The sequence below is a fragment of the Charadrius vociferus genome, unplaced genomic scaffold, assembly GCF_000708025.1.
Source record: "Charadrius vociferus isolate BGI_N301 unplaced genomic scaffold, ASM70802v2 scaffold251, whole genome shotgun sequence".
Lineage (NCBI taxonomy): Eukaryota > Metazoa > Chordata > Aves > Charadriiformes > Charadriidae > Charadrius > Charadrius vociferus.
Genome location: NW_009646963.1, coordinates 2,276,147 through 2,290,018, shown reverse-complemented (window position 1 = coordinate 2,290,018; position 13,872 = coordinate 2,276,147). Strand labels below are relative to the sequence as shown.

The 13,872-nt window shown below is 38.8% G+C and overlaps 1 protein-coding gene across 1 annotated transcript in view; it reads left to right on the top strand.

Moving 5' to 3' along the window:
- TNRC6B (trinucleotide repeat containing 6B) overlaps window positions 1-13,872 on the top strand; it is a gene marked incomplete at its 5' end in the record, with an annotated part of 41,521 nt that overhangs the window by 17,987 nt on the left and 9,662 nt on the right. Inside the window, 9 exon segments of the mRNA XM_009895285.1 lie at window positions 5,556-5,704; window positions 6,889-7,059; window positions 9,281-9,406; window positions 10,446-10,577; window positions 11,110-11,208; window positions 11,430-11,604; window positions 11,964-12,015; window positions 12,017-12,090; window positions 12,295-12,471. Coding sequence (XP_009893587.1) covers window positions 5,556-5,704; window positions 6,889-7,059; window positions 9,281-9,406; window positions 10,446-10,577; window positions 11,110-11,208; window positions 11,430-11,604; window positions 11,964-12,015; window positions 12,017-12,090; window positions 12,295-12,471 — 1,155 coding nt within the window.

The following is a 13,872-nucleotide window of genomic DNA, read 5'->3' as shown; positions in this document are numbered from 1 at the left end:
GCAAATACTTTGTTACGAAGGCTTGGACACCATTGATTCTGAATCTTATGTGATTAGCACTAAGACCCATTTTATGGCTGTTACACAGGAACCATTTTACCTGTTTCATGTTTAAAAACATGCTGGTACCAAGCTGCTTGTTTCCACCTACTTCTGCATAATAGCAAACGTTTCTGCCTCAGCTGAGACATGGATGCATGCAGGCACAAAGTGCTGCTGAAAGGACAGAAAGGACTTGGTAAGAAGGGGAGGGCTGGCTGGAGGAAGTGACTGACTTGGAATCAATGCTTATTCTGATCATGGTTCTAAATTTCCTGTGGGAGACTGTTAATTACTGATGATCTGGGGTGGTATCTCTGAAGAACCACCTGCAAAAGTGGTTCTGTGTCAGGTCACAGTCTGTGGGATCTCTGGATCAACTAAAAATGGTGTTTGCAAGTCAAGTACAGTTAGTTTCAAAATATGTTCTGAAATCCTGTGATACAAGTTGGCCGTATCCAACATCAAGGATAGAATCTATTTACTTCTGAGGTATTACCTGCCAAAGAAGTTACGATGTTCAGGTCTGTGACTGACTGTGTGCGAAGCACTAAGTAATCTCATTTTCCAACATCATTTGCATCTACAGTTTGGTGCATTGGATCCTGTCTTTGTGGCAACTTTTGGTTTCTTTCATTGCCTGATTCTTTTTTTTTTTTTTCCGCATCTAAACATCAAATAGTGGCAGTAGGTGAGGACCTAGTAGCAAGAGCTGTTTGTTCAACTCTCAAATAAATGCCATCTTCGATTTTATGTTTTTACAGGTGTCATGACAGTTGACTAGTCTGATGTCTTCCCCGCCCCAGAAAGTAATCCAGTAGTAGATACTGCTTTCTTCTAAAGTATCTTCTGTCCTAGTGATACAATGGCCATATGATTCAAATTGAACCTATACTGTGGGAGCTTCCAATAGCAGTGGAAAACTAGATAGCACAAGTTCAAACCCTGCAAATGCAAGCAGTGTAAATATTCGTTCTTGATTTGAATAGTAGATTTTAGGGACTACAGGAGGCAGTTCTTGTGAAACTGGCCATTGTGCTATAATTGCAGTTTCTGGGCCATTCTGATTCTGCCGTACCTCTTCTGTGCCTTTCTAGTATCGTTGCCCAAATTATCCCAATATTATGCCTTGTGAGAAGTCTGCTCTGATGTTGACCCTCTTTGCACCAGCACTGTCACAGTCTTGAGTACTTCATCATCTGCCACTCTTGTAGCATCACATGTGGTGCTGAAGTCAGGATTTTCCCAACCAGAAAACTTCTTTTGTTGGGAATATCCATTAATCTTTGTTGGTACCAAAGGTAGAGTTGTGGCTGTCAAGACTTACTTGCATCTACTATCAATTCCAGGTTTGATATTCTAATGCAATCCAAATAACTGCAGTGTGTCTCAGTTTAGCATCCATTACATTCTAAAATGTGTATCACACTTCATAGAGGATTAAGTGGTTTATTTTTCCCATAATTGCTTTCTTCCTGTCAATAGTTAAGGATCCCAATAAGAGATTTTTAAAGTGTGCATTTATATAGTACAATGCAGTTTTGGGGAAGGTAGCAGAATTTTTGGATCTCTCCATTTTGGCCTCATACAGTCTTTAGAATTCAGGCTCTGATTGTATCATGGTTCTCTAAAGATCTTCTAGACAGAGATAAGTCATCTTCTTGGATGTTCAGTTCATATCTGCCTTCAGATGCTGCTGTTAATGAGCAGATCTAAGAATATACAAATGAAGAGGATGGTAGGCTGGATTATGCTGATTATAGCTCTCCATTCTTTATCTCCAAATTAAGCTTTTGGATTCTTTAGAATTTTCTGCTGCCAAGGACCTTAAGGCCATCAGACCTTCTGAGGAAAGATGGCTGATGCTCAGAATATCCTGTGAAATGGTGCGGAAAGGTTACATGCTTAGTCTTGATATGTTGCACTTTTTTAAGTTTGGTATGCCCATTAATGGTGGCATCCTTCATCCTAGGTAGAGGCATTTATTGTAGTTTGTATTCTGTTTCAAAGACTAAAGAATGTAACAGATCTTGCTGAGGCTTTTCTGTTACTTCGCTGCTTTGCAGTTTTGCTCTTGTTGCTTGTGGAAAACTATAAGCTGTTCTGCTTAGCCTATATCTACTTCTAAACTTTAAAAGTTGGACTTACAAAGTTCAACTGCTTTTCAGTCAGGATTGCAACATGCCAGGTTTTCCTAACTTGGTATCTCCCAGGATGATTCCTAACTAGATAACTCCCAGCATGATATTTTCCCAGTTTATGGGTAAATGCATTTTGATCTCAGAGTTAAATCTGTGCTGGGAGACACCATGCATATCGAAGAAAACCTTGGCTTTGGTATGCATGGAGCACCTTGGCTCTGATCATCATGTATCGTAAAATAGGTCCGTTTGTCAGTAAGTAGTTCTTACTATGTTGACCTCGGTCTCCTTGTTTGAAAAATTTGTTGCTTATATTGTAAGGTGCTGGAGCAATGCTTTTATTTACTGGCTAAGACAGAAAAGAGATGGCTCAATAGCATGCCTGGGGCAGATCTACTTCCTCTGTTTTATTATTTTTCTATCAAAACCCTTCAATGGATAGCTTCTTTTACTTTGAGAATAGGATACAACTTTTTTTCCATTGAAATCTGTCCTAGTATGTAAGTCCTGAGGCATGAAGTTTGCTACAGTAAGTAGCTTGTTAAAACCACTTAGTGTATTTTATCTTTTCCTTCCCTCTATTTGACAACCATCTTTGTCTTTTTTTTTTTTTATAAGTGTATTGCTTGCAACCTCTGCAGATCACCAAATTCTCAAATCACCTGTACAGACTGGGGAATTCATTTCCAATTTCTGTTGATTCAAATGCAATTCATGCAGCTGTCTATTGTAAATACTTTACAAAGCCATAACCTGATTTAGCATTCAGGTGCAACACCTTGCTATCTAAGCCCATGTGCTTGCTCAGTAGGCTTACGGGATGTAAATTTATGGTAAAGGCATAAAACCAGTATCTTTAAAATGTTTTTGGTCAAGCAGAAAACGTGTTTCAAATGTATTTTTTTTTCCCATTTGGTTTACCCCACTGGATGTATGTATTTTCACCACATTGAGTCTCTTGCTTGCAAATGTTTTAGGTAACTTTGCTCAACAGCAGTTTCTGTCTATCTCCCAGTACAGGATCACACTATATAATTTTATTTGTATAGAATGCTTATTTTTCTCTTAAGCTGTATGAGTGTGGTGGGGGAGGTCTACTTAATAGGGGTGGTTTTTTCCTCACTAGGGCGTGGATGTCATCTTCCAAGCTCTTGTTTCAATTTGCGTTTTTCAGTGTTTCTCACAGCTGTTGTGGGGAAAAATCCAAGAACTGATGGAGTGTCTTCTGTTATGAAGACAGTTGGACTTTTTACCTGCTGTACGTTTCTGCATGTAGAGGATCTGGGGCTTCATATTCATGTACAAGTGTTCTTGCCTACTGCAGAGGGTAAAATTCAAACTTCAGATTTTAATGGTCATCTTGTACTATGTAAGGTAAAGCTAGTCTTCAGCCACCTGCATTATTTATAGCTTTTGTTGGCAAGCAAGTACAAAAGACAGACTCACGTGACAGGTTTCAAGGCTGCGTTAGAATTTTCTATGAATGGGATAAATGAATGCGATCATCTCTCCTAGCAGGGCCTTGTTTATATTGAAGTTTGAGCAGCTGCCTCAGCTCTAAGTGGCATGCATATCTATGCTTGAAGCCTTTAAAGGTGCTGTTTAATGCTCTACATGTTATTTAACGAGCCATTTTACAAGGCATCATTCAGTAATGTTAGAGGAGTTGATTGGATCATCAGGATAGCTGAAGAGACAGAAGGGTGTTTCTGTGGCTTAGTCATCTTGTGTTGGCATTGACCCAGTTTCATTTCAGATAGTGATGCAACTCTGTCTCACTTTCAGTTTCTTTTCAAGCAACTAACGGTCAGGGCTTCCTGTCTAGAATTAAAGCACACAAGCCTTTTGATAGTGCATTGCTGGCATTTGTGTTGTGGTTAGATGTAGGTATTGACCGGATTGAGATGTACGTGACATTTTATGTGACTGCTTTTGCAGAGCCAGTTCTAGCTTTTTAGGATATGTTAGAAAGGGCTGAGCTAATCCAGGTCAGTATAACTCCAGTTACAAGCCAAGATATGTAAGTGATTTGTCAAGTGTTTTGGTGATAAATGATGTTGAAGGCATCTGAAAGGATGAAGCTGGATCAACTTTGAAAGCTGTGCCAGCAAGAAAACCCCATGTAATTAGTGGTTGATTTCATATGTTCTTGTCAATAACATACCTATGAATATTAATAGTTTGTTATTGGACATTAAGAAGAGATGTTGGCTTGGAGAAGCTTTTTTGAGGAGCAGGTAAGTGTTTTGAAGGTATTGGAGTGATTAGCTGTCTGCTCTGTTTGATAAAGACTTAGTGTTTTGTCAGTGGTAGGGTAAGATACCTATCACCAGCTTCCTTTGGAAGAGTCGTAGATTTTGGTTAACTGTGGTGACAGGTTTTTCTGACTGTTCTTGGAAAGGCCGTCTCTGCTACTAAACAAAATTACTTAAAACTAAAAATACCAGTAAAGCTCATTTCTATCATGTTGTCCATATTTTAAAACGACGATGTTTTCCATCTACTTTAGCATAACATTATGCATCTGATATCTTACAGGTGCCAAATATGAAAAAAAAAAATTGTTCTTTGGCAGCAGTTCACTGTGTAAAGTAGAAAACTTCCTTCCATCAGCACTTGGCTGATGATAAGCTTATAGAGAAAGATGATGTCTTGTTCACTGTGTATGTTACACTTTGATCATCTGTTATTAACATCTCTTCCTTGTGTTCCACCAGATTACTCACTAAATAATGGCAGGAGACTGTAGGGGATATTTGAAAAATGTCTCTGTTACTTCTTGTGTAATCATTGCATACAGGCTGAGGGAGATTGGTTGCCTGTCTGGAAGTTACACTATACCGATGATCTGTGGTGTTCAAGAGTTAAGGTCACATGACAGTAGGAGAGTTGTAATCAAATTATGCGCATGGTTTTGCAGTTTGAGAAATTCTTTGTCAATGCCAAACCCAGTAAAGGCTAAGTATATGGAGAACTTAAATAGTGGTGTCTCTATAGATACTGGATACCAATAAATAACAGTGTGAGTTTTGGAAGACATTGAGAATTATGTATAAATGAATATCATCAGTTGAACTAGGCTGCTGTAGAAATGCATATGTTTATATCTGTACATAAATTGTGAGAAATACTTAGCATTAAACTCTCTAAACTAAACTGGCTTGTTCAGTCTTAAAAATTAATCTTCCTACTTTAATTTTTCAACACTTCTAATAGCAACTGTAGCTGTGCTAAATTGTACAACAAATCTAATTTATACCCTGATTTTAAAGATTCTTTCTTTGGCTGTGAACCTGCTGTTGTGAAAAGTGGTAGAGATTACTGGCACTAATTTCAATGCCTTTCCTCTTTTTTTTTTTTTTTTTTTTAAAACAGGTGGTCTCCCAGATAAGAAGTTTGAGGTAGATAAACGAGCCATGAATCTCGGGGATTTTAATGACATGATGAGAAAGGATCGATCTGGGTTCCGTCCACCTAATTCCAAAGACATGGGAACCACAGATAGTGGGCCTTATTTTGAGAAGGTGAGAGAAATATCTTTAGATAAATTAATATCAGCCTCTGTGTTCAAGGTCCCAGTTTTTACTCTGCTCCTCTGGAAGTACTAAAAATTCAGTAACCTTGGACAAACTCAATAATAAAAGGTGGGGGGAGTTATGTTTGTAGAATGAATGTGTATATAAAACAGGTGTCAGCTGTGCATAGACAAGCTAAATTATGTCGGGAGAATGAGGCTTTTTGTTCTAGAACAGACTGCTCTTAATGCAGACAGAAAGAAATTCCTTCGTTTTTCTTGGAAGGGTAAAGTACTGGTAGCAATGAAATTCATTATAGGTTTCATCACAGTGATTCTTTCAGCTACTGACTACAATCATCTACTGTAAAAAATGATTTAGATCTAAGTAAACATAAGTAATCGCAGTCTTCCAAAGTTTTTCTGCTTTCATGTCTGTAATTTATTGGAAACACCCTTTCTAAATTCCATAACCCCTTATGCTGTATGTCCATGTACTGTAAGCTTCTGTATGACATCTGTTTCTCTGTGACATCTGTTGTATGTTATGGTAGTGTTTATTTCATATTCTTGCCTATTTTAAATAGTAGGTTTCACTGTTATTATCAAACATTAATTGCTTCACATTATGAATTGGAGAGTCTCCAATAGATTCAGAATGCTTTAGGTTTTGGGTTTTTTTTTAATACAGTTTAAGTTTATCACATGTTAACTGGAAAAGAAATTTGGTTTAAAAATTCTAAAGGCGTGTTACTGTCAATGAATTTTTTTTAACTCCTCCATTTTGGTATAACAGGCCAAAAAACAGTTTTGTCAACTCCCTCTGGTGGCCTAATTAATAAATACCACTAGCAAAGCTCATGCGTTCCTAACAAATTATGTTCGTAGGTGTGTGCTAACATTAGGAATTCATTCAAGATTTGTTTGTTTCTGTAGTGGTAGTAGCCACTGACAGAAAAGACCTTTGAGAGTTCAAAATGTATTTTTAAAAGAAACCTTTAGGAATTTATTGATTATCTCCTTGGACCAAAACCTTAATTGTCAAGTGATCATTTGAGTCGGAAGTTTTGTCCTTGTAATTGCTATTACAAATTAACTTTGCTTATTCCTAGTCACTCACCGTCCCTCTTTCTCTCCTCTTGCATTCTGTTGCTTCACTAACCAACTCCTGCTGTTGGCTAACTGCTGCTTCAGCTGACTTTGCCTTTCTCCAATCAAGATGGGTGCCTTGGGGATGAGGCTCCCTGCTCTCCCTTCTCCCCTTCTCCCAGCTACAAGCTGTCTCCCTCTGGTTCCACACTATCCAACGTCGGCCTTGGGGCAATCGGCTCAGGGCTCAGTCCCCAAAACTTCGCTGCTAGACAAGTAAGCAGGCCACCTTATAAGATGCATTGTTATAAGGCTGCAACCTGGGCTTAATCCTGGTTAGTTGGTTGCTTGCATTTGTTTTCCTACTAAATAAATTAATATTGTTAATGGAAATTTCAGCTCTATCAGGCCATTGAGAATCAATCCACTTTGGTTCCTATCATCCAAATGTATTCCATCTGGTTTTGTTGGCCTCTTACTTCCTGAATCAAAGTGCAGCAGCAGGTAGATGTGCTTCTCAGAAGTCATGAAGTTAGCAGCAACCTTTATATTTTAATTGCTGTTTAAAACCCAGTTAGAGGCTGTTGATTTGCCCCACCACCCCCTAACACTGAATTTTTCCAGACCCAATGACCTTGTATGTAGAAAAGTGCCTTTAAAAATTTGCAGTCAGTTTGCATTGTGCGTGTTCCCTTCTCCTTTCCCCACAGCCCAAAGAAGGCATTGATTTAGTAGCTTTGAAAAACTCTTGAAGTAGCAGTATTTTTGTTCTGTATATGCAGTAATGGTGGGGAAGAAATGAAGTGGTTAACTGCAGTTTGGAAGAATTTCTGGCTATTATGTTTTGCATTTTGCTAGAAGAAAATATTGCAGGAATACTAGGAAATGAAAGAATAGAAACTAAGTATTGCAACTGGACTAGTTTATGTAGTCACATGCCTAACATGATGGTGTTTCTTTGTGTTGTCTTTCTGTTTCTATGTGACAGTGTTGAACATCAGATTAAGTCCAAAATTGCAGGCATGTTCTTTGATTTGGTGTGCAGAACTCTGTTGAGCTTTAGGGAGGGCTGAAAGTGTAACTGCAGCTTCAAACCTCTCAAAAATTTTAATGTGTAGTTGACCCTAGTCAGTTCTTTCCAGAATAAAAACTCTTGTCTCTTGGGGTTTTTGTTTATCCTCCTGTGTGCTTAGTATGACACCTTGAGTCGCTTCTGGAAGAGAAGCTACATTAAGGAGGTGAAATGTGATGCAGGTGAAAGAGACAATCCGTAATGCCGCCAGCGTAGAAGCAGGATGAGAGACTTCTCTGTTAGCAAAAGGATAGTGGAGGATGCACAGTATTATAGTAGAAGGGAGGCAAAGTTTATGAAATCTTGGTATATAAGGGAAGGAAGGGTTTTGGAGAAGGCCTGCACAACCTCAGTTTGGAAGAACGATGAATTTATTTATACAGCAGTCTTGGCATGGAGAAGGAGGACAGAGGCTGGTGGCTGAGGGCTGGAAAATGTGCTGTTTAGAACCCCAGGTTTCTGAGGATCATAAACAGCCTGATAGATAGGAAGTTCTGACGGTCTTGAAAAGGAAAGGGCGGAATCACGGTATATAAGGACCTTTCAGAGCACAAGCTTCAGCTTTTAGAAGCAACAACATGTGACTATAGCGTAGGAGACTGTCCATAACATTTCCTGTGGCTTTTGGTGAAAGATGTTACAAATGAAGACAGTCAGCTCAGAGGCTGAAATAGTGAAACATACTCATGAATTTTCTTCGTCTTTTTCATGCAGTAGGGTTTATTATTACAGAAGTTGCTTATAAAACAGTAAATACTTCTCATTTAAAGAAAAAACTCAAAATTTTCTGGTGTTAGAAGATAATCACTGGGAGAACAAAAACCAATATCAGACATTTTTTTCTCACTTGAAAATTTTCCTGCTCTTCATTTTAGTGAAAAAAAAAAAAGGAAAAGAGTGCTGAAATTTTCACATCAGAAGGAAATTTTTTAATAAAATTTTTGAATTCTAATTTTGGTTAGTGAAAAGCCTGTGGAGGAAGTCATAGGCTTATATCTCAACAACCTTCTCAGAAAAAGTACCTGACTCTTCTAAAATGATGGTCCAAAATTCTTGTTGATACAGTCTTGCCATACTTTTAAGCCAATGGAATGGTTTTTTTTGAGCATGTTCTTTGTACTCCAAGTTTCCATTTCCCAACATGTAAAGTGCAAAATAGAAAACATTAGCTTTGGTATGTGCTTTGAAATAAGTGGATAAATATGATTCTTCAACATATAAGGAGAAAGAGCCTGCATCTCGACAATGTAGTACAGTAGTTTTAACCCAGGTAGAATATTACTAATTTAGGGCAAACATCTCAGTAATGCTAAGGATACTCTGTTTAAGTCAGCACTTGCCTCATTGTTATTGATATGTAGTTAATAGCATAGAAATCCATTATCCTGAAAGGTTCATCTTCTCACTACTGCTTTAATTTTATAGGGTGGCAATCATGGTTTGTTTGGAAACAGCACAGCACAATCGAGGGGCATGCACACACCAGTGCAGCCACTAAATCCTTCCCCCAATATCCGGGCGCAAGTGCCTCCCCAATTTCTTTCTCCCCAGGTAAGGAATTTATAGTAACTGGTTACTTGTAAAACGTAGAGGTACAGCCTTCAGAGCAGATCATTGAAGTTAACTTACACATCTGTCCTAGTCTTGACTTGATGTTAAGAAATTGAGAACTTAGGTAAGATAAAAAAATAAAACTCATAGCTGAAAGTGCTTAAAACTCAGTGCAAAAAGATTAGCCTTCTTTCTTTCTCCAAGACAGTTGGTGGTAAATGATTGCTACCAGTATTTTTAAACCTCGAAGCGGATTTAGGAATTCTGTGTCTTACATAGGCTTTTGCAAAGTATTTTAAAAACAACAACAAAAAGTGAAAGCTGAAAGTTTTTCTGAAGTGTGACAGGTTGCTTAATTTTTTTCAAGCAGTCTTGTCCTGTGCCTCCTGCCTGATGAAGGGCTGTATGTTGCTTTTACGTTGCAGAGCTCTAAGACCTCAGGGTCTCCAAATGCACAGGTTTACCTTTTTCTTTGGACTTGGTGAAGACTTTTGGAGATTCTCTTGAATTCTACTTGTGTAACTCTCAAATAATACAGGGAGAAGCGGGGGGATTCTTCTCCACCTACTCCTGTCTTTGTATGCTGAATAAGCTATAGTAAAAGAGATTAACCCTTTCTGTGAGGCACTGTTTCTTTGCTCCAGTGACTGTCTGAATGCCTTTCTTTTCCCTTGTCAAGCAGTACATTTTTAATGTGATAATGCAGTACTGTGATTACTGGTTAGCTGCATATATATCTGCATTTTAATTTAGTGCCGTCTCTAGCAATTGGTTGGGGGAGGAACCTTTGTGTGTGTGTGCGCGTGTGTCTGCATCTACATATGTAATACTGTATATTGTCAATCAAGTGAGGTATTCACTCTGCTCAAGTCATAGATTGTGCATGTTTAAATGTGATGTGTTAATAAATCTGTTATGTCTTTCCCAGAAAGCCATTTGAGATTGGTGTCGTACCTATTCCTTTATAGAAATACTTCATCTTTTTTTTTTTACTCATAGCAGTGCATTTCTTGAGGATGTGTAACTGGTTTCCATGCAGGTTTCGGCCTCCATGCTCAAACAGTTTCCCAACAGTGGCTTGAATCCTGGTCTTTTCAATATGGGCCCCCAGCTTTCTCCACAACAGATTGCCATGCTGAGCCAGCTTCCACAGATTCCCCAGTTTCAATTAGTAAGTAGCTTCTAATCTTGCGGGACAGACTGTTTACAACTTGTCTGCTGAAAGAGTTTTCTTTTTATGTTTGTTCCAATTCTGTTTCCTTCTACTGATCTTGTATTATTTTTGTACAAGTATTCCCTGTTTGTTTTAAAGGAAAATAGAGCCCTGCTAGAGGGCAGCAGATAAACTAAACAGGCCTGTGTAATTATTGTGAATGTTGCAGTGGGTTAGTAATGATTCTAAGCAATGTCTTTGTACAGAATGCAGTTGTTTGTTGATTTTTAATGTAGTTTTCTTCAGACTTGTAGTCATAGTGATGGTAATAAAGCAGGTACTAATAATACTGTTGCATGATGTTAAATTAGAAGCAAGTGCAGGATATAGTATTCCTCTAATGCATTCATTGTCATCTTATTTGAGTGTGTGGAATGAGAAACAGTTTACCTAAGTTCTGAAAGCATTTGCTAGTGACTAGCTCCTGGCAACTATATTCCACTTCATGAGCTCTGTATTTTCACTCTTCCCACCCCCAATTATCTTGTAGGCATGTCAGCTCCTCCTTCAGCAGCAGCAGCAGCAGCAGCAGCTGTTGCAGAGCCAGAGGAAGTTATCTCAAGCTGTGCGACAACAGCAGGAGCAACAGGTGTGACACTGTTTTTCTCAATCATATGAAGTATAAAGCGTGCTGGGAAAATGCAGTCTGCAGCAAACACGGCGCTGGCTCTAGTAATGTCATCTGCTCTCTTCAGATTGCGCTTTTCAGAGAGCAAGGTCCTTTGGATCTCCTTCAAGTCACTGTTTCTTCATGTTTACTGGAGTTCTGTGTTACAGTATATCATCCCCAGTCTTTTCTTTCATTTGCAGATTGCTCGTATGGTGAGTGCCCTCCAGCAGCAGCAGCAGAGGCAGCCTGGCATGAAGCATTCACCATCCCACCCTGTTGGGCCTAAGCCACATTTAGACAGCATGGTACCCAATCCTTTGAATGTGGGTCTCTCAGATTTACAGACCAAAGGGCAAATACCTGGATACGGTTCAGGTAAGTGATCTGTGGAAAGATATTTGGTGCGTTGCCTATAGTTACCATATTAGCCAGTTATGTCTGGGTCCAGAAATAAGTAGTTTATGTGTAAGCACTAGAGCAAAAGTTATGTTGAGTCAATTCTTGATCAAATTGCATTGTTTTTCATTACATAGGAAGAAGACAAACCTAATAACAAAGCGCATCTTCGTGACATACTGACCTAACAAGCTTATTTGAAAGTTGCCTCTTGAACATTTCATTGTTACTGTTGGTTTTTTATTTTTACATTTCTTATGATCACAGTGACTTCCTGTTTGAAGATACTTAAGCCAAAAGAGCAAATGGCAATGGAGTTTTGTTTGTTTGTTTCACAGGCTTTGGCTCAAGTGGCATGGATTATGGCATGGTGGGAGGGGAAGAGGCTGGGCCGCTTTAAGCAGTGGACTATGATGGAAGGGCTGCCCTCTGTGGCTTCACAAGATGCCAATATGCACAAAAATGGTAAGAAGGGGGCTGGGTATTTTGGAAATGCCTTTGCAGTATCATCGTGCCAGAGGTGAAATAGCTTAGATGAAATTACACTTCAAGTTAGTGAATGTCTTACCTCACCAGTATGCATCTTAATTTTTTTTTTTGTTTTAGTATACCATACTCGTAAAGATTCCAACCTTTCCTGAGTGTAAATGTATCTTTTTAATGCTTCAGGTGCAATAGTGCCCCCTGGAAAGGCTCGCGGAGGATCGCCCTACAACCAGTTTGACATAATTCAGGGCGACCCACTAGGTGGCCATGCAGGCCCTGCTGGTGATAGTTGGTTACCTGCCAAATCTCCACCAACGAACAAGATTGGAAGCAAATCCAGCAATGCCAGCTGGCCTCCAGGTATTACACAGGGACAGGGGCTATGTCCTAGCTTTAGAGTAGATGTGCTGGAACCTTTCCTCATTATCCTTTTTAAATAACCACTGCAAGGAAAATACTTGCTTGGCCTATCTCGGTTTTTAAACTTTTTCCACATTAAATTAGAATATAAATGTTAAATTTCAAGTAAAAAATTGCTGGACCGAATATGAACTAGCTGCTGAATTGTCTGAATAGTATTTATTAGGTGTACTCTTATCTTTAGTTTGGTGAGTTTACACTTACAGAAGTTTTCATGAGAAGACTTATTCATAAAATACGCAATACTACCTCCCTCCTCTTGTATTCCAAATTTGCATTGTCTTAGGCTGACACGGAGTGTAAACATTCTGATTGATAGCATGGAATTGGAAAGTAAAAGATGTGAAAGCTTGATTTTTGTGATGGCAGGAACAGAATTTTCTTGTCTTGACTTTTTGTATTTTATGTAGCATGAACTTCTCTTCTGGCAGTTGTTTACAAATATCATCCGCTGCAGACCACAAGGTTTCTTTTGCCGGCAGTATTGGTACAATATGTATACAATGTGTGTGCTACACTGTTGTTCACCTTTGCTCATGTGGTGTAAAGGATAGAAGAGCGTTGCCATGTTTCAGTACTGCTCAGCAATCTTGTGGCTTGAGTAGAAGTTTCTTGCTTTTTGGATTACAGGCAGTAGCACGTTCTTTAAGTCTTGTAGGGTTTCACTGGCAGAATCTTATCTTTCTGCTAGAAAACTCAAGTATCTAGGAAAAATACATATGTATTTGAACACTCATGTAATTTTCTATGCAAATCATTCATTAAACACCAAGTGGTGTCCTTGAAGGTGCACGGATGAATCACCGGTGCTGTTCAGCAAATAGTAGATGCTATAATTTTCCTCTGCCTGGGAAGACTCTTACATTCCAGGAAAATATTCCTAACTGCAAATCTTCTGCTGTGTATCCCCTCAAGCACAAAAAAAAGTAAAGGTGCAGCTACATCTCTTGGGTAAACCAGTAGCACAGACCTTGCATGAGAAGAGTCCTAGGAAACTGTGTGACAAATACAACTGCAGGAAACCTACAAAAAGTAGTTAAAGCTTTTTATGTGGAACCCCTCAGTGTCTAACTCTGGCAAGAAAATATGTTCTGAAGAGCTAACAGAGTTAAAGAATTAGTTATCTCAGGAACCTCTACACACCCACAACATTGCATACTACTGACTGCTCTCTGTAGAGGTGTACTTGCATTACGTTTCTGTCAGCCTGGTTGTTAAGTACTGAGCTTCGTGAGATGGAGTTACTGTTCATAGTACTAGAAACCCTCAAAATTTAATTTTTTCCAGGACCTCTCTCGGAGAGTCATTGTTGCTGAACTTGTTTCTTTTGTTAGCATTTCC